Raw genomic sequence first — 19,719 nt, 5'->3', positions numbered from 1 at the left:
TATATATTTTTCAAAATATTTTATCCTCCATCTTCCCCAGTCAGTCTAATGAGGCCTAATTAAAATTAACTCAAGAGCCAAGCTATGCTTTTTTAAGATATTTAAAAGGGAATTTTCTTTTCTATGAGTGGCCTAACCACTTTTATCTATAATATTCAACTGTGTTTGATTTGTCATTTTTAAGGCTTATGGCAATGGAGAAGAGTCTGGTTGGGTTCATGTAATTATTTTTATTGTCTATTGTTTATTATTGTTTATTAGGACCATCAGCTTCATTAGAGAGGGCAGTTAGGTTTATTCCAATGAATAAATCCTACTTTTCTGACCCACTTGAGACAAGGTAGTAGCTTCCTTGTAACATCATACCTCCATCTTCACAATACTGAAGTCTTTGGAAACTCATGCATTATTGATTTTATTTAAATTTTTATATTCTTGTTGAAGTCTTTTCTAAATAGGGGAGAAAAAAATTTAATGTCATAGTTGTGGCATATGTTTTTTTTTTTCCTTCTAGCATCCTTCTCCTGATTCTTCCCCTTATATCATCAGTTCATGTTTGTTGAGTCTCCTCATTAGCATTTAAGGAGTTAGGCAATGCCCTACTGTAACTTCCCTTCCCTACTCTGACTTCCTTCCTTTCCTCTCTTTCTTCTCCTTCACCTCTTGCTCTTTCATCTTCGTAACCCTTAGACGTAAAAGATAATTTACCTGGCAGATCTAGTTGGTAAAGTAATAGCTAGACTATATTTGTTCCTGAGAGGTTCAGGTGATGGGTTTGGTCTATACACAGTGTATTGGGCCTAGTTTCAGATATCCGCCTCTCACTTTTAGCCTCCCAAAGACAGAGAGCATCCTTGTTAGAACTGAAAATCATTGTGCTCAGATGTCAGTCTATGGAGAAAGTTGATCCATACTCTCAAATGGCCATTTTTCTGCCTTTTTTTTTTTTTGGTGGTTTGAATGTAATAAAGGTGAGTTGAACCTTATAACAACTTAGCAGCAGAACTTTTGCTGAAATTCTTAAGCTTGTGCTTCCTGATCTACCTGCCAGATGAAGTTTATACAAAGCACATTCCACTGATAAAAATCCCAGTTCATTATTTCAAATGTCTATTTTCATAAACCTCTCAAATAGGTTTAATTGACATTTTTCTGATTTAATAGCTAGCTTTGCTCTATGATCCCTGATGAAGTCATGCCATGTTTTGCAAATATTTAATAATTTACAACAGAAATGTGATTGTGATGGATCTAAAAGTCTTAAAAGTTTTTTAGAGGTTAGTCATTCTCTATTTTGTGGTTGTTGGGTTGTTTCAGTCATGTTTGACTCTGGGACTGCTTTTGGGGTTTTCTTGGCAAAGATACTGGAGTGGTTTGCCATTTCCTTCTCCAGCTCATTTTACAGATGAGGAACTCAGGCAAACAGGATTAAATGACTTGCCCAAGATCACACAGCTAGTAAATATATGAAGTCAGATTTGAACTCAGAAAGATGAGTCTTCCTGATTCCAACCCTCCATCCCCATCCCTCTAAGCATAGCTAGATGGTGCAGTAGATAGAACACTGGGCTTGGAATCAGAAAGACTCATCTTCCTGAGTTCAAACCTGTCCCCAGACACTTACTAGAACTATGTCCCAGGCAAGTCACTTAACTCTGTTTGCCTCAGTTCCTCATATGTAAAATGAGTGAGAGAAGGAAATGGCAAACCACTGCAGTATCTTTGCCAAGATAACCCCAAAAGCAGTCACAGAGAGACAAAAACAACTGAACAATAACATTCTTTACTTTGGGAGATAGAACTCTTGACCTTTTGTGTGTAGTCACCTTGAGAAAAAATTCATTTAGACAAGTGATAAAGACTGATATGTATGGTAAACTATTGCTTCATGCTGCCACTGAAAAATACATTTTTTTTTTTATTGCAGGTGGAAGTTAAGCCATATGTCTTGGATGATCAGCTGTGCGATGAATGTCAGGGGGCCCGTTGTGGGGGGAAATTTGCTCCATTCTTCTGTGCTAATGTTACCTGTCTACAGTATTACTGTGAATATTGCTGGGCTGCTATTCATTCTCGCGCTGGCAGGGAATTCCACAAGCCCCTGGTGAAGGAAGGGGGAGATCGTCCTAGACATATTTCATTCCGCTGGAACTAAATGATTACTGCAGTACTTATTTGCAGGCCTCAAAATAAGTGCACTCTTCTGTTGATCCAGACCCCTTCCCCTCCCCCTTCAAAATAGCATGTCCTTTTGTAGTAGGCTGTAACTTAACAATAGTATAATGAAAAGAATGACCTATAATATAGGTATTTTGTAGATTCTTGTGTCATTGAAAACTGTATTGAACTCCTTTTCGTATCGATATCATGTTGCACAGAAGTTTTGTTCTCTTGTTTTTGCCAAACCAAGAGGATGCAAACCTTGTGCAACATTTTCTTAGAGGAGAGAGAAATATTAAAAAGAGAAATGAAACAATAGAGTATTTTGGTTTTTTAATTAAATTATTGTTAATAATATAACATATAAGAATACTTTTATTAAAATAACCATGCAACAATAACACTATCAGTCTATTCTGACACTTTTTCCCCAGGGAAGTGCTTTTTTGCCTTTTCCTTTTATGCTTTTTTCCCCCTTTTTTTTTTTAAATCTTAACAGCAATGGAAGAAGGTAACAATTACCTTTTAACAGGAAAGAGCATGGTAAAGTGATACAAATGCATGAGCAAGGTTGAAGCAGCATTATAATTAATGTTTTAAGGTTTGGAGGCTGAATATAATTTTGTTGTGCCTCTGAGTTACTACCACATCAAAAAAATAGTAAAGTAGGCAGAGCTAGATATATTTCCATCTAAACACTTTAAAAAGCTTCGAATGTAAAAAAAAAATTGGGTCAAGTTACTACTGAGGGGGGAGTGCACTTATTTATTTTTAAGCTAAATTATCTGGTTACAGCCCCAGGAATCCTACCAAAGCTAGAATCACGGACAACTAGTGGAAAGACTAGCATTTCCTCTCCCGACGAACAAATGTATAGATTTTATTTTTGATGTTATATATAACTCTATATCCTAATTTACTAACATGCATCAGGTGCCAGCCTTTGATCTCCATTTTGACATGAAGAAAAAAAAACAAAAAATAAAACCTAGAGATACCTCAAGGATATCAGTCTGATTTTGTGCTACAGTGACTGCACTGAATAGCAGAAACTCAGAAAAAAAAAATTAATACCATCATAGAAATTGGCTGCTGATTGGCTTACTCTTAGATGTAAAGTCACTTTGAATATCCTGTAATGTAGTTGTGACATAGAAGATGAATATGAAAAAGCTAAGTAGTTGCAAAGTGTTTTGCACTGTTTGAGCTCAACAATAGCTGTGTAAATCTGTGCAAAGGTACATATGTCTATCTTTACTCTTCCTATAGAATAAATAACAGTACAATTTCAGAACTTAGCATGAGACATAGTCACAATGTTTGAAGTGCCAACTTCATTGAGTAATGCATGCTTTATTATAAATAAATTCTAGCTTGGAAAGGTATTATAACATGTTGAACAGTATGCTTCAAGGGGTATGCTTAAAATAGTCTCTTGAAGCTCTGGTAGTGAGATTAACTTTTATTTGAATTGACATTCTCTTACTAATGCCCTGTTCATCATTAAAAGGATCCTTCAGCAGTGTGTGATACATAGAAAAAATTGGACTGCAATTTTGCTAGCTGTGCTACCTAAAAGTACCATCTTAGACATTTAAAAACCAAAGACTTGCTTCAGCACTGCTGTGGAAACACCTGGTCTGTGACCCCCCCCCTCCTCCCAACCCCACCCAATTATCTTTCTGAGAAGCAGTCGTTTCTTTCTTTCTTTCTTTTTTTTTTTCAATACGGGCTTTAATGAACTATACCTGTTAATTTCCAAAGGTCAAAATGGAGACATTTGCTGTCTTAAGTAGTCAAGTATAGAAAGGGAGCTGCTTTTAGTGAAATCCCTGAAAATATGGACAGCTGTAATGCAAATGGAGGGTGCTCTTATTGTAGATTGTCAGGGACTTTTCCTTTTCTCCTGAACTACATAATTATAGGTTGGTCATTTACCTTTTTTTTTTTCCTTTTTCTTTCTTTTTCTTAATGCTTGTAGGTGGCTTGGGGTGTGCTACTGTGCTGTTCCTACTCAGTAAACAGGTGTGATGAGTTAACATTACAAGAGATAACACTGTTTGAGAACTAGCTTTGAATAATAATTTTCCCTTTGTACATGACCTGCTGAATTTCGGTACAGTGTTTTTGTAGCTAACTTATTTTGTCATGCACATAATGTATATTTGTTATGCACTACTTTTGTATATCTTGTTTTTCCAACAGTGAGCATTTTTAGGCACACTTTTCACTGACGGGATATCTCTTTATGCAATACCTCAATTTTTCATATTGCAAAGAGTAGCTTTTTGTACTTTTATTACTGAGAGATCTTCATATACTTCATTTTTTAATATAAATAATTTTAATAAATTTTATTTTCTTATATTCTGCTTTTTATACATTTCAGTGCTCTGCATACATTTGGAATTATGGATGTTGTGCACTGGCAATGCTATTTTAGAATCTGCAGAGAAGAGAAAGCATGTTGCTTAAACATCCTAGCCCAGCACCAGCTATTTGGTGTACATATAATTTAAGAAATAGTATATGTAAAGTTATGAATTAAAGGAAAAAAAGCATGAAAGTGACAGATAACACTGTAGTTCCTCGAAAATTAAATGCGTAAGTGTAGGGTAGAAATTTAAAGTAACATCAAAATTGTCTACAGCTTCTTACTAAGTTTTTTAAATTATACACAATGCAGACGTTTTTGGTGAATGTTTAACCATTTTTAATATTAACAAATTGATGTTCGGTGTTTGATTCAGAGATGTCTGCTCTTTTAAATTATATTTAAGAAAAACTGAGCCTGCCATGTGGTAGGTATGTAATGTTAGTATGCATGACTAATGTAAGAAATTGTTATTCTACTAATATCCACTTGTGGTGATTGTGTGACAAGCGTGTTTGCAGATTATTTGGTTACACTTCAATTTACAGGGCATAAACAATTATATCTATTACTCTGGACTTTAGCGGTGACATGTCCTTCGGATTACATGGGATTGTAGTTGGGAGTTACCATGTAACTCAAAACATAATTAACATGTAATTAGTTTACAGATCTTAGGGTATCACTTCAATTTCCCAAGCATGTAGTTCTAGCGCACTAGCATGGCACCAGCCATGTATTTACAATGTAGTTACAGAGTAATTACATGGTTATTTTTGCAATGTAAAATAAAGTGTTTCTGATTATTTTCTATGTAAAGGAACCCTCTCCCTATCCCTCTGGCCCCATGCTTTGGTATAGTATATATACTTCTCCATACACAGACCTCTGCAGAATGCAAAATAAAACTTGCAGTGAATGAATTTAGCATTTTATAAGAGTGCTGTTGGAAAGACTTGATAATTCACCCCTTTTGTTTTGAAGAGTTGAACCTTCTGTTAAAAGGTGATTTAAAACTTGAATGTGATGAATTGTGGCAAGTTAACTTCAAGTTGTTATGTGCAATACTTATTTCAGACTTTTGAAAGATCTTTGCAGTGTACTTCTTTGTTTTTAATTGCAGACATTTAAAAATGTCATTTTCTACTGTTATAGTAATCCTCTTTCTTGCTGGTGTTTCTAAAGAAAAGAATCAGAAATCAATCTTTCTACTAATGTAAATTTGAGATTATTTTTAAAAAATGGAATAAAAGAGGTTTTGGTCATTTGCTTTATTTTATTATCTTATTTTCAAGCTACTGTGATTGATAGCATTGTAAGAATTGGGACAATATTGTATTCAACTGTTTTATTTTTTATATTTTTAAATTTTAAAGTATAATTAGTTTTTATAATTTTCATCAGATTTTTGTTATATTTTTTGGAAGTGAAACTTTTAGCAAGTGGGTGTCTAGTTTTTACTAATCCCTGATGTTTTTTTTTCCAATGTATTGCTCATATTATCAGGAGGAAAAGTTATTTAAGTATGTCGGTTAATTGTACTACTTGGCTGAATTTCCATATAGTTTTTACTGTGTATGGGGAGGTTGTAGTATTTATTATAGCATTTTAAATAAGGGTAATTCATTTTTTATTAAAGTCATTTTCACGTTAAGTTCATATTTTTGTATGTTCTATTCTAAGTTATATAACACAGTTCCTTTTTTTAAAGAGTTCATTTGTTGAAGTGCTAGTGAAAATTAATGTTATTAAATAGTTTGCAAATGACTATTTATACCAGTATGCATATAATTTTTAAATATTTGTAATGTGAGATGTTGAATGAATAAAACTTTTAACTCAAATGTCTTTTTAGACACTTGTTTGTTTTGCACACATGAATGCATTGTAGTCCCATAGAATTGAGTGTGCCTTTAGAGAAGGATATTAGAAAGGTTCCATGTGGACTTGTCAGCACCCCACCAACACAAAGGAACCTTTCACCTTATTACAAATGGCTATCAGACACACATTACATGAATGTTATAGCCAAGGGATGTTATATCAATTTGGTATTCAAGAAAATTGAGCTCTTTTATTGATGACTGGAACACCATGATTTTGAATTAAATGCCCCCCTCCCCAGCACACATGCCCTACCCATTTACATTTATCACACTATCAATCATTTTTACTTGAGAGGCCATTGATATTTAAGTCAGGCCTAAATATAGCAGTCCAGCCTGCTTCCATTAGCTAAAGAAAATATAAGGTATAATGTTATTTTAAAAGTGAGAGTCATTGGAATGAGCAGAGTGTCTGGGAAGTTCAGCTTTGGGATGTTGTCACTGAAGAGCCACTACTGTTTTCCCTGATTCTGTTAGAAATTATGCCTCCATATTCCCAAGTCCCTGGCTAAAACCAAAGCTGCCATCACTCAGATCTAAATAGAGACTTGGCGTCTTCAACATACAACTTAAAGTCCTGTTTCAGGACTAATATATACTCTGGTGTAATAACCTTGATCTTATGCAAGTAACATGACCTCAGTTTCCTCATCTGTAAACCAAGAGTGTTGAACTCAATACTTAGTCATTTTCTGCTCTAAATCTTATGTATAACAAGTTTCTGTTACAAGGCCAAGAGTTGAGCATTTAATTCAAGACTTTATAATTAAGCATACTGTCTCAGAATACATTACTTAATAAACTTACTAATAATAATTTGATCTCAAAGATTAAAATTGAAAAAAATTCTTCATCTTCCAGTGTGTAGATCATAGCACTGCTAAGACAATAGTAAGCAATGCCTGTAGGGTGAGGGGACAGAGCTTTCATTCTACTTAGCTCTGAACCACTTGTCCCTAATTGTCATAATCCCTCATGCAGAAGGAAGGTTACCCCCAATATAGGAGTAAGCATGAAGATATTTAGGTCTACCTGAACAGTTCTACAATATGAAAGGTTAAGCCCTGACTTTTTCTCCCCTTTCACTAATGCAGTATATGTGGCTTCCTTATAGGAATAGATAGCAAGGCCAAAGGTCTGCTGTGATTGGGTAGAAACCAGTGTAAAACAAATGAAGGTTCAAGTTGTTTGCCATCTCATAGGTGATGTGGTAGAATGGAAACAGTGCTGAGTTTGGAGTTTGGTGATCTAGGTTCAAGTCCTGTCTCTTCTACTTACCAGGTGACTGGACAAGTCACTGCATCTGTCTAGGCCTCAGTTCCTTACATGAAAGATGAGAGATTTGAACTGGATGGACTCTGAGGTCATTTCCAAATCTGCGATCCTAAGTCATGGTTAACATTCTGAGACGACTTCAACTTGATTTTAAGCCATTTGAGGAAAGTAATAGGAAGCCATCTCTTCCTGGTTTGACATGCCCAACATAAGAGTACTGTACACTTTGGCTTAGAAAGCACTGTAGATTTAGAATTCACTGGGTTTGGAAATTGCCACCTTTTGTAATCTCAGGATTATGATGTGTGAAATATTAATGCCAGTATCCATTAATGCAATATCACTGGTGCCTAAATTCTAGAATATTAGTACAGGAAGGAATTATGCTAAGTTGTGAGAAATTTTATTTATGGGTAGATCTGCCCTTAAATTACATAAAAAATATAATTACCCATTCTTAATCTTCATTTAATTCAATTCAACTACCATTAATTTCTGTGCAAAATACTCATTTGGATGCTGGTATGACCAACGGGGCCTACTCACAGGGAGCTTACCTCTCCAGTGGGAGGACAGGTACAAAAACAACATAGAAACTACTACATATAAACAAACTATAGGAAAAACAAATTGGAGATAAGAGATGGAAGGCACTGAATTAAGGGGGATCAAAAAAGGCTTCTTATGAGGTGAAACTTAAGGGAGTCAGAGAAGCCAGGAGGCAGAGATGAGGAACAAGAGAATTCTTGGCATGGGAAGATAGCCAGTATCTAGTTTGAAGAACACCAAGGAGGCCAGTGTCACTGGATCACAGAGTACATGGTAGGATGTAAGTTGTAAGAAGATGAGAATGGTGGTGGTGGTGAATACCAGAAGATTTTATATGTGATCCTGGAGGAGATAGAGAGCCACCAGAATATGGAGTAGGGGAGGGAGGTAACATGGTCAGATCTGCCCTTTAGGAAGATTACATTGATAGCTGATTTGAGGATGGACTGGAGTGGGGAAGACTCGTCACAGGGAGGCTAACCAGCAGGCCATTCCTATATGGGGTAATGAGAGCTTGCGGCAAGCTGATGGTAGCGTCAGAGGAGAAAAGGTGGTCTATATGACAGCTATTACTAAGGTAAAATTGACTTAACAACACATTAAATATGGGGTGGGGTGAGAGTGAGGCATCAAGGATGACATCTCAGTTCTGAGCTTGGGTGACTGAAAGGATAGTGGTACCCAGAAAAGTAATAAGGAAGTTAGGAAAAGGAGAAGGTTTGAGAGGAAAGATAATGAATTCAGTTTTGGATTCATATTGAGTTTGAGATGTTTACTAGATAATCCAGTTTGAAATATCCAATAGGCAGTTGGAGATTTGAGTGTAGATGTCAGCAGAGAGGGCTGGATAAGTAGATTTGAGAATTCTCAGCATAGGATAATTGAATCCATAGGAACTGATGAGATCACTAAGTGAAACAGTATAAGGAGAGATGAGAAAAGGGCCTAGAGTCCTTGGGGGACACCCATGGTTAGTGGGCATGACCTGGATGAAAAGCCTGCAAAAGAGTGAGGGGTGGTCATAGGAGGTAGAGAGTAGTGTCAAGAAAACCTAGAGAGAAAAGAATATCAAGGAGAAGAGGGTGATGAACAGTGTCAACTGCTGCAAAGAGAATAAGAAAGGTGTGGATTAAAAAAAAGCCATTAGATTTGGCAATTCAGAGATCTTTAATAACTTTAAAGAGACCAGCTTTGGTTGAATGATGTGAGCAGAAGCTAAACTGTAGAGAGTTAAGAAACGAGAGGAAAGGAAGCAGAGAGAATTATTGTAGATGGTTTTCTCAAGGTATTTAGCCACAAAAAGAAGAGATATGAGATGCTAGTGGGAATGGATAGATTAAATCATGTTTGTTTTTTTTTTGTTTTGTTTTGTTTGTTTTTGAGGATGGAGAGGGGTGTGTTTGTAGGCAATAAGGAAGCAACCAATGACTGGGGAGAGATTGAAGATAAGTGAAAGTGTGGAAATGAAAGATGGAAAGATAAAATCTGCCAGAGAAGACAGGATGCAATGCAATCACTTGTGCACATAGAAGGATTTGCCTGGGCAAGGAAAAGGGCTACTTCATTATGTGAGACAGGAGTGGTCAGAAATAGTGACAAACCGTCTGGATGGTATGAGAGGAGAAGGGAAGATAGTGAAGCTCTCAGCTTCAGCAAACTATGAGGCAAAGTTCTCGGCTGAGAGGGTGAAGAGAGGAGGAGCTATGGGAAGTTTGAAAAGGAACTAAAGGGTTTAGAAAAGCTGCTGTGGTAAGTTTGCCTTGCAGGAGTAAGGGTCCATTTGAGGTTATAGAACATAAATTTGTATTGGAGCAAGTTAGCCCAGTTTGGGGGTTTTCTCCAGCTTTGTTCAATGGTATGTGAACAAGAGTATAGGCCTAGGATGGTGAGTGTGATCCAGGGCTGAAGTATGGCACGGCAAGATCAGCAACAGGATAAAGGGGGCAAGAGAGTCAAGAAAAGAGAATAAGGTAGAATCGAACTAATTCATTAATGGATCAAGAACAGGAAAGGAAAGAGTGTGTAACCAGTGCAGGGGTGATGGCCTGGAAAAGAACTAAGGGGTCAAGGGATTAGATGTCACAGGATAAAAAACAGGATCTAAGGTTACAAAGAAGAGGGAAAGGTGAAACGACAACAAATTGTGGTTAGAAAAGGGAATTTTAGCGTTCATAAACATGGAAGTGGAGCTTTTGTGAGTGATGCCAAGATCAAGAATAGCAAGAATGAGCAAGTTGAGAAACTGGGAGATAAGGATGTTTGAGGGAGTATCAATATGTATGGTGAAATCTCCTATAATGAGGGAAGGAGTTGGGAAGACTGGAAAGACTGTGAGCCAGGCACTGAACTCATTGAGGAAAGAAGGGGAGTTCTGTAGACAATAGTTATCAGAATTTTGATTGGGTGGTATTTATGGATTGAGTGAACCTCAAAGGAAGAGAGGATACTGAACGACAGAAGAAGAGAAAAGCCTGGAAATAGGGAACAAGGAATATTCCAATTTCTCAAATTCTACCATCCAGTCAGGGGAGTGAGAGCAACCAGAGCTGAAAGGGTGGCCAAACACTACAAAGTTGATCGCAGAGATTGAATATGGAAACATAAACTTAGAGTTAGCATGTGATAATTAAGCAGGTACTTTTCTTCTACTGTAAGAAAATGGGATGGCCAGGGCAGAAAAATGAACCGGGGTCCCCCTTCCTGGAAGGTAAACAATTACCCTTCTGTTCATCTATGTGGTCAATGGACATGAAGGTGCTGAGTTTGACAACTCAAACAAAGTTTATTAAACTAGTAATTTTGTTTTGATTTTTTAGAAGGGAGAAGTATCTGCTTATTTAAATAAAACCTGAAAATCGAGGTAATTGTGTACTAAATGAAAGAAGTTCAGCCAGACCTAGTTGATAGAGGTTTGATTTTGCTGCTCGCTTCCCATGTGACCTCAATGACCTTTTACTTCCCTGGGCCTCTGTTTCCTTTTTTGTAAATGAGAGTCCAATTAGATTGTCTTTTAAGGCCTAGTATCATTTTCCCTTTTTTTTATACTCTGGAGTGGGAATTTAGAGCTCTGTAAATAGGCACTTGAGGTTTGTTGAATAAAATAAGAAATCCTATGAAAGAAAGTGATGAGCTGAGTGAAAAAAATTTTGTTCTGTTTTTAAAACAGAAATTTAGTTTCCCTCCTTGCCTTGCTTTCAGTCACGATATAAATACTTCGTATTTTGAAGTCTAAAATATAGATATGAGAAAAGATGAAATAGTTGAACAAATCAATTTTACAAACAATTATTATTTTCTATGGGCCAGGCAGTATGTTCAGGAAACAGATGAAAGAGGCATCTCAGCCCTTGCCCTCAAAGAGCTCACGGTCTGATAGAGAAAAAAGATAAATCATGTACATAGAAGAACCAGAGTCAAGGCAGAATGGGAAAAGAGCAAAAGAGAAGACTGACAAAGTGCTATGAAAACTTTGAGCAAAGAGGAACCATTCAGGGATGGCACCTGAGCTGGCATCTAAGGAACAGAATGATTTCAATTTACAGAGACGAGGAAGTATGATCTAGACACTAGGGACTGAGGAAACTGAAATTGGGTGTGTGTATGTGTGGGGAGATGGTGGGGAGGGAGCAGCCTGTGCAAACATTGAGAAAGTAGGTTGAAATTGGGGCATAGCTGGAATGTCGAGCGAGCTAAAAGGCAGTGGTGTGAGATAAGGCTGGGAAGGAAGGTTGGAGGCAGATTATGGAGGGTCCTGAGTGCCAAGAATTTGTAGGTAATAGAGTCTTGTATTCTCTACTTCCAGAAGTGAGAGCTCCACTTTTATGGACTCTTTATTATGTGGCTTTATTGGGTACAGGCCAGAATGTAGGAGACTTCACAGACTATAGAACCTGCTCGCTCAAAACCACCCTGTTTCTAGCCTTCGGGAAAGCCTGTTGTGTATAAGGCATTCTAATGGGAGAGTTGGGGAGCAGTCCTGGTATCTGAGAACATTTGTAAGATAGGAATTTATCTGGGGACTTTCAGCAGGCTTTGCCTCAGAGTCAAAGAGTCTTTTCTTATAACTACAGAAAAAATCAGTGAAAAGCATGAGTTGTAAAGCACCATTCTGAAACTAATCAATCATTTATTAAGTTCCTACTCTGAGTCAGGCATTGTAGATACAAAGGAGACTGAGGATACAAAAACAAAAATGAAATATTCCTACTTTTAAGAAGCTTACATTTTATTGGGTGGGGACATGGGAGGGAGAAGATCGTTCATATATATATATATATATATATATATGTATGTAAATACAAAATGAATACAAGGTAATTTTGAGTGGGTTGGGGAAGGAGGCACTAGCAGCTAGGAATCGGCAAAATCCTTCATGTAGGAGGTGGCATTCAAGATGAGTCTTGAATGAATCTAGAGATTCTAAGAAGCAGAGATGAGGATGGAGGGCATTCCAGATACAGGGGAAAGCCAGTATGAAGATAAGAAGACAGGAGATCAAATGGAATATTATCTCATTTGATCCTCATAACAATCTTGGGATAAGTGCTATTATTTATCCCTATTTTATGGTTGAGGAAACTGAGGCAAACAGAAGTTAAGTGACTTGCCCAGAGTCATACAGTTAGTAAGTGTCTGAAGCCGGATTTGAACTCAAGTCTTCCTGACTCCAAGCCCAGCACTTTCTCCACTGCACCATCTAGCTAGACTAATAATGGCTAAATAGACGACAGCTTTAAACATCTCACTTTTATCATAGGGGATAGTAATAAGTCATGGTCTTAGCTTCCTTTATATCATATTATGAGCACTGTGGTCTGGGGAAACACGAGTCCAACTCACTGGAATCAGAGAAATACAGGAATCTAAAAACGTGTGTGTGAAGGAGGTTGGGAAGAAGGGATGAGATCTGAGAAGGAAGGTCAAGGAATCAGGAAATGCTTCTTGGAGAAGTGGTCATATGTGCTGGCCTTTAAAAGATGAATAAGTGTTCCATTCCTGAAAATGGAAGAAGGAAGAGCATTTCAGGCATGGGGAACAACCAAATGAAGCCATGGAAACAAAGTCTATTGCATGCTTGGGATTAGCAAAAAACTGCCCAGTGATTGGAGGTTAGAGTGTATGGTTGAGAGGTATACAAGATGTCCCAAAAATCTTAGCGTAGTTTTAAGCTTTAATAACTTCAGAAGTATAAATGATACAAACTTAACCAAAAAAACCCCATAATTTCAAAGTTCAAATTTTAAAATCTTTGACACTTATTTAGGTTCGTGAATTCTAAATAACAAATCTTTAGTTTTAATTTTAACAAGATGAGCATCTTGTCAGGTATTTCATGTGTGACAATTTCTGGATAACATTTTTTCAGACTGGTGGATGTCCCTCTTGTATGGCCTCCTTGGTCTCTCTCATCTATCTCCACTGGGGTTTCCTTGTTGGGTCACATTAAAACTGTCATGTATTCATAGAAACCTTACTCTTTGGAAGATCCTAATGCTAGAATTACAAATGCTATCTTTAGGTCACTGAGCAGCAGCCAGTGAAAGTTTTTAACAAAGTCTAAAAAGCAACTAGAGTGAAGTATAACATAAAACAGTAGTTATATTGAATTTCAATAAGAAATATGGCAATATTGTAAAATTATAAACAATTAAATTTCAAATTTTTTGTAAGTTTGTAACATTTATCCTTCTGAAGTTATTGAAGCTTAAAATTATACTAAGACTTTTGGTACATGCTTATGAGATGAGGATGGTAAGACAAAGTGTTGACAAGCTGTAGAGGTCCTTGAAATGCTAAGTGTTTAATCTTTATGCAGTAGACAACAGGGAGATGCTGAAATTTTTTGAAAAGATGAATAATGTTGACCAGATCTGTATGTAAGTAATACTATTTTGGTAGAGATACCGAGGATGGATTGCAGGGGCAAAGAGCTTTAAAGAGCTCAATAATCCATGTGAGTGATGAGGGTCTAAATTAGAGAGGTAGCAGTAGATATAGAGAAGAGGGGATAAGTGTGAAAGGTGTCATAGAGATGGAATTAATTCAATTCATCTAGTTAATAACTGGATATGAGAGGAAAGGATCAAAGATGATCCTATGTTTATGAACAGGATAGAGAGTGAAAGGTGGTGCCAAAGAACGAAAATAATTGTCAGAAGAGTGAACAAGTTTAGGAGGGAAAAAAAATAAACTTGGTTTTGACTTTGCTGAGTTCAAGGGCCTGGTAGGATACCCAAGTGGGAATGTTTTGTAAGTAGTTGAAGATTTAGGTCTGGAGTTCAGAAGATGAGTTAGGATTATAGACATAAATTTGAGAATCGTTTACTTAAAAGATTGAAGCCAGGGGGGAAAAAATAGATCGCCAAAAGAAAGTATAGAGAGAAAATAAAAGAGGACCAAACACAGACCCTCGGGAAACTCCCACAGTAAGGGATCTGGAAGCCAGCAAAAGAAGTATAGGAAAGATTAAAGAGGGAGAAGGTGAAGCCAGGCAAATGTGGTGTCTATGAAGTCAAGTAAAGAGTGACTATCCAATAGAAGTTGACAGTGTTAAAAGTTACAGAGAAATCAAGGATGAAGAATAGGGGGCCAGGGAAGTAGTTGAATTTTGTGATTGGGAAGGCAGCAACTTCACAGAGAATTGTTTCAGTGCAGTGGTGGGGGTAACATCTGATGGTAAGGGCTTGAGGACAGAATAGGTGGTAAGAGAAGTGGGGACATCAAGTGACTTTTTAAAGAAATTTAGCAGTCAAAGAAAGGATGTGAGACAATGCCTGGATGGGAGAGAAGGGACAACATAAAACAGGGTTCTTTTAGATTTGGAGAGATTTGTGCATATTTGTAAGCAGGGAGAAAGTAATTACTGATGAAGGAAAAATAGAAACTGCAGGTTCAATTCTAAAATACTTATCAAATATGAGAGGAGGGATGACTACTAGGACAAAATCCCAGGGGGGAGAAAGGGAATGAGATCGAGGGTTCAGGTAGAGGTACCTAGTGAGGAGAAAGGATATCTCTTCCTCTATGACCAGATGCAAAGAAGAAAGAGAAGGCATTGGTAGTAAGAAGCACTGAAAAATGAGGATGAAAAGTAGGCAGGTCATACTTCCTAATAATTAGAACTATACCAAAGTGGCAATGAGGTGGCATAGGAGTCAGGAAGATTTGAGTTCAAATCCAACCCAGACACTTACTAACTAGCTGTGTGACCTTGGGCAAGTCACTTAACCCCTATTTGCCTGGGTTCCTCAACTGTAAAATGGTGTCATACTGGAAAAGGAAATGGCAAGGAAGGAAATGGTTTTCTTTGACAAGAAAACCCCATGGACACGACTAAACAACAAGAACAAATCAAAGTGGAATGGGCTGCCTTCAGAGGTGATGGATTCCTCCTGGTTGAAAGTCTTCAAGAAGAGCCTGGCTCAAGCTGTCTGTACTTCTTGCCTCCATTTTCCTACCTTATGATCACTTTTCCACCCCTTGCAGTCTAATTTCCAACAACATCCTTAACTAAAATTATTCTCCCCAAGGTTTACAATGACCTTTCCATTGCCAAATCTGATGGCCTTTTATCAATATTTGCTTCTTGATCAACCTTTACTTTTTTTTTTAAATCTATCTTTACTTCTTGATTCCTTGCCTGTAACTTGACATAATTGCCCACCTCCTCCTAAACGTGTTTCCTTTCCTGGGTTTTTGTGACACTGTTCTCTCCTGGTTCTCTTCCCAGCTCAGTAGCTTCTCAGTCTCCTTTCCAGTAGACTTGTCTTCCTTACATCATCCTTATCTCATCCCCTATTCATGATGGACCCCAAGGTGCTATCCCTGAATGTTTTCTCTTCTCTCACTAAGCTCTCTAAGATATCACATCAGCCCCTACTAAATCAACTATCATCTCACTGTAGACAATTTCCAGATCTGACCAGCTCTAATTTTTCTCCAGAACTCCAGTCCCATATCATCAATGCTTAGTGACCTACTCCCAAAAATTATTGTGGATATATTTTATATTAAATTTTCGATGTGCATGTTATCTACTCCCAATACTACTTCTCTCCCATATAAGCTTTTTGAGAGCAATGGTTATTTATTTTTGTCTTTATATATTTATCACTTACCTCTAGTGCTTGGTACATAGTAAATACTTGTAAACACTTGTTAAATTGAATTTAATTCCCTCCTCCCACTTCCCTTCCTTTTCCTTCTGTGCTTATCTTCCTTTCCTTTCCTTCCTTTAGGTTCCCCCTTTCCATAACTATTTGGTTCTTGTACCTTGGAAAAGATAGCATTCTTAATGGAATGTGTGCTATTGAATTTGGAATCAAAACATCTGGGCTTCAGTTATGGTTTTGGTACAAATCAGTTTTCCCCTCCCTGAACTTCAGTTTCCTCATCCATTAAACAAGGGCTTCGCTCAGATCATTGTTGTTGTTTAGTCATTCAGTTCTTGTCCAAACAAGACAAAGTCCATGGTAAAGATACTGGAGTGGTTTGCCATTTCCTTTTCCAGTTTGTTTCCATTTTACAGGTGAGGAACTGAGGCAAATAGGGATTAAGTGACTTGCCCAGGGTCACACAGCTAGTAAATGTCTGAGGCTCGATAAGAACTCAGATCTTTCTGACTATAGGCCTGGTGCTCTATCCACTGTGCCACTTAGCTGGTTCAGATCAACAATTCTTAAACTTGTGCCATGGATCCCTATGGCAGTCTAGGGAACCCTACAGAATCCTCAGAATTATATTTTAAATGCATAAAAATAAAATGTATAGGATTACAAAGGAAGCCAATTATATTGAAATAGTCATAAAAATGTATTTTGTAAAGTTCATGCACCCTAGGATAAGAACCTCTGGTTTATATGCTCTCTAAGGTCTCTTCCCAATCGGAATCCTGTAAGAAGCCAGGGAGTGTCATCCTTTTTTCCCCTTTAAAAATTGTTGCTATCATTTATTTTTGTATCACCTATATTTTTCTAATCAATTCCCTTCCTTCTCCCCCACCCTGCCTCATAACAAAGAATTTAAAAAAAAAACAACTTACAAAACTAGTTCATCTATATTAACCAAAGCACTAAAAAAAGGTCTGGCATTTAAATGCAATGTTGCACACTGACAGTCTCCCACTTCCACAAAGAAGGAGCCAAGGCCTGGCACTACTTTGAGCAGTGATTGCCCTGTGGCCCTGACCCCTACTGGGTTTTCTAGGCTGAAAGTAGGCACTAGAGACAGAGTTTGCTGAGCCAGCTGTGCCAAACTCATCCACCTTTTAAAAATCTACCTATGGGAGAATGGTCTGGGTTTGTAGGGAAGGAAGGGAGCAAAAAGAAGGGGGGATTTATTCCTTTGTGGAGACTTCAACAACGCTGTCCTCTTTCTCTGCCTGTTCCTGTTTCCATCTGTCTCTCTCTCTCTCTCTGTCTCTCTCTCTCTCTCTCTCTCTCTCTCTCTCTCTCTCTCTCTCTTCCTCTCTTTTCCTCTCTCTGTATCTGTCTTTCTTTTTTAAATCTAATAAAGATTTATTAGGCACCTACTATTTGTAAGGAACTATATTAGATACTGGGAATACAAAGACAAAAGAAAAATAGTCCTTGTCTTTAAAGAGCTTTTGTTTACTTCTGCTATCTAGGGTTGCCATCCATCTAGTATTTGGCCATCATGATTGGTATTTTATCTCAAAAAGTGATTTTTTAATGTTGTGTCTTATTTTGACAATATATACATACATGTGTATGAATATACAATTTTAATTTAGGTAACCTATCCCTAAAACAAAGGCCATGGTAAAGGGTGTGGCCAGGTATATTATTTAGTTCCAATTCCTATTTTCCATGACATAATAAAGTATTCCTCTCACAAGAGAGGCAACCCTGTATTCTATTTTTAGAATAAAGGGCTAACCTGGGAGTCAGGCATACCTGAGTTCAATTTCTGACAAGTGTGATTTGACTATAGGTAAGTCCCTTAACCCTATGTTAGCCTAGGCAGCCCTCTGTTGGCAACCCTCAATAGCCAGTTGCTGATCTGCATTGCTGGAGAAAGTTTCCATAGTGGGAGAGTCTTACACTTATGAAATTTCAGGTTCAGATCAAAAAGCAAAAGAAAAATAAAAGAAAACTTGCTGATACAGAGTGGGAAATGGAAAATGAAATTTATCTTAGCTCTCTGTCTTTCCATTAAGGGTGGAAAAAGCTAAGGGCATTTGCTGCAGATATATGTGTATGTGGGTGTAATATGGGGTATGTATGTTATTTGCATGTATTTATATGTGAGAATGTGGGAGGGGTATGTGGGTGTGGAGCATATATCTTGTGTGGGAGTATGTATGTATGGGAGTATAGGTGAGTATGGGGATGTAAGTGGGTGTTTGTGTGTGTGTATGTGAGGATGTGTGTGTAAGGATGTGTTTTCTCTTAAAAGCCTCTTTCTTGAATTGTGAGTGCTGCAGCTGAAGAGTATGTATCCCATTACACTCTACTTTTATGAACTATCTGCCTCATCTGTCAAAAGTGGGGGCTGGATCAGATGAGCTCTAGTTAAAGCAGGCCCCTTCCTGTTATAACATTTCATGAATCTTCCTTCAAGATTTTCTCCTTGTATTCTTTTCTCTAAATGGTACCCTGAACTGCTATGTGCTATTCACCCCTGCTGTGTGTGTAGACTAGGGACCTTTCATTGATATGCCTGAGTTACTTCAGTGATGCATGTCCTGCAAAACCCCTGTATTTCCCCCGTGAGATGAGATTCTCATGCATATAAAAAAGCCATGGAAATACTGGGCTTGTGGAAAACCTCACAGAGGGGAATGATTTCTATAAAGCAGTAAATGAAAGATATTTATTTGCAGGCCCTGGTATCTTTTGAATATATAGATGTCTCTGCTTGACCTCACCTTCTCTCTTATAAGGCCTCATTATTTGCTATGTTGTGCAGTTTGGGTCCTCTCCCCACCAAAATAGGCCTTTGAGCTGGAAGAAGAAAAGAGTTTCTTATTTACTGCTGTTTTCTGGGTGAGGCCTAAAACAGCACTTGAACATTTTGCTTCTAGATTGGAACAGTACGTTTGAGGAATTAAAATAGATTTCTAGAGCAAATTTGTATCCCTAATGTGAGTTTGAGTTTAGATTCTGACATTTAAAAAAAGCCACAGTCATGCCGTTTTTAGAGCCTTAGAGGATCATAAGCTCTGGCAAACAGCTCAGATCTTTGCCGCAGCCTGACCAGCTGTTCTTGAACAGATGTTATTCTGTATAGGCTGGCAGAAATAACTGAGTTCTCTGATAAATAGCAAGGATGAATGTTTGAATGTAGGTTTTCAGAGGGATGGAGTTTTGACTAAGATTAGTTAATTCAGGATACCAGAACAGTAGTCAGCATTTTCATTTGTTTTTCTTTTATCTTTTTCTTAAAAAAAAAAAAGAATTCCAACATTAAAAGTAATTCATAGAAATGGTAAGGTTAAAATACATCGAGCAATAA

General features: G+C 37.4%; 1 protein-coding gene across 3 annotated transcripts in view; it reads left to right on the top strand.

Annotated features, from left to right (window-relative positions):
- Nucleotides 1-2,641, top strand: part of CPEB4 (cytoplasmic polyadenylation element binding protein 4) — a 75,300-nt gene extending 72,659 nt beyond the window's left edge. For all 3 annotated transcript variants that reach the window (XM_027841803.1, XM_027841802.1, XM_027841801.1), the window contains one exon: nucleotides 1,928-2,641. In XM_027841803.1, coding sequence (XP_027697604.1) covers nucleotides 1,928-2,155 — 228 coding nt within the window. In that variant the 3' untranslated portion in view covers nucleotides 2,156-2,641. The remainder of the gene's footprint in view (nucleotides 1-1,927) is intronic.
- The last annotated feature ends 17,078 nt before the right edge of the window (nucleotides 2,642-19,719 follow it).

Source organism: Vombatus ursinus, unplaced genomic scaffold, assembly GCF_900497805.2.
Source record: "Vombatus ursinus unplaced genomic scaffold, bare-nosed wombat genome assembly UNPS02014863.1, whole genome shotgun sequence".
NCBI lineage: Eukaryota > Metazoa > Chordata > Mammalia > Diprotodontia > Vombatidae > Vombatus > Vombatus ursinus.
This window is presented reverse-complemented; position numbering and strand designations above follow the sequence as displayed.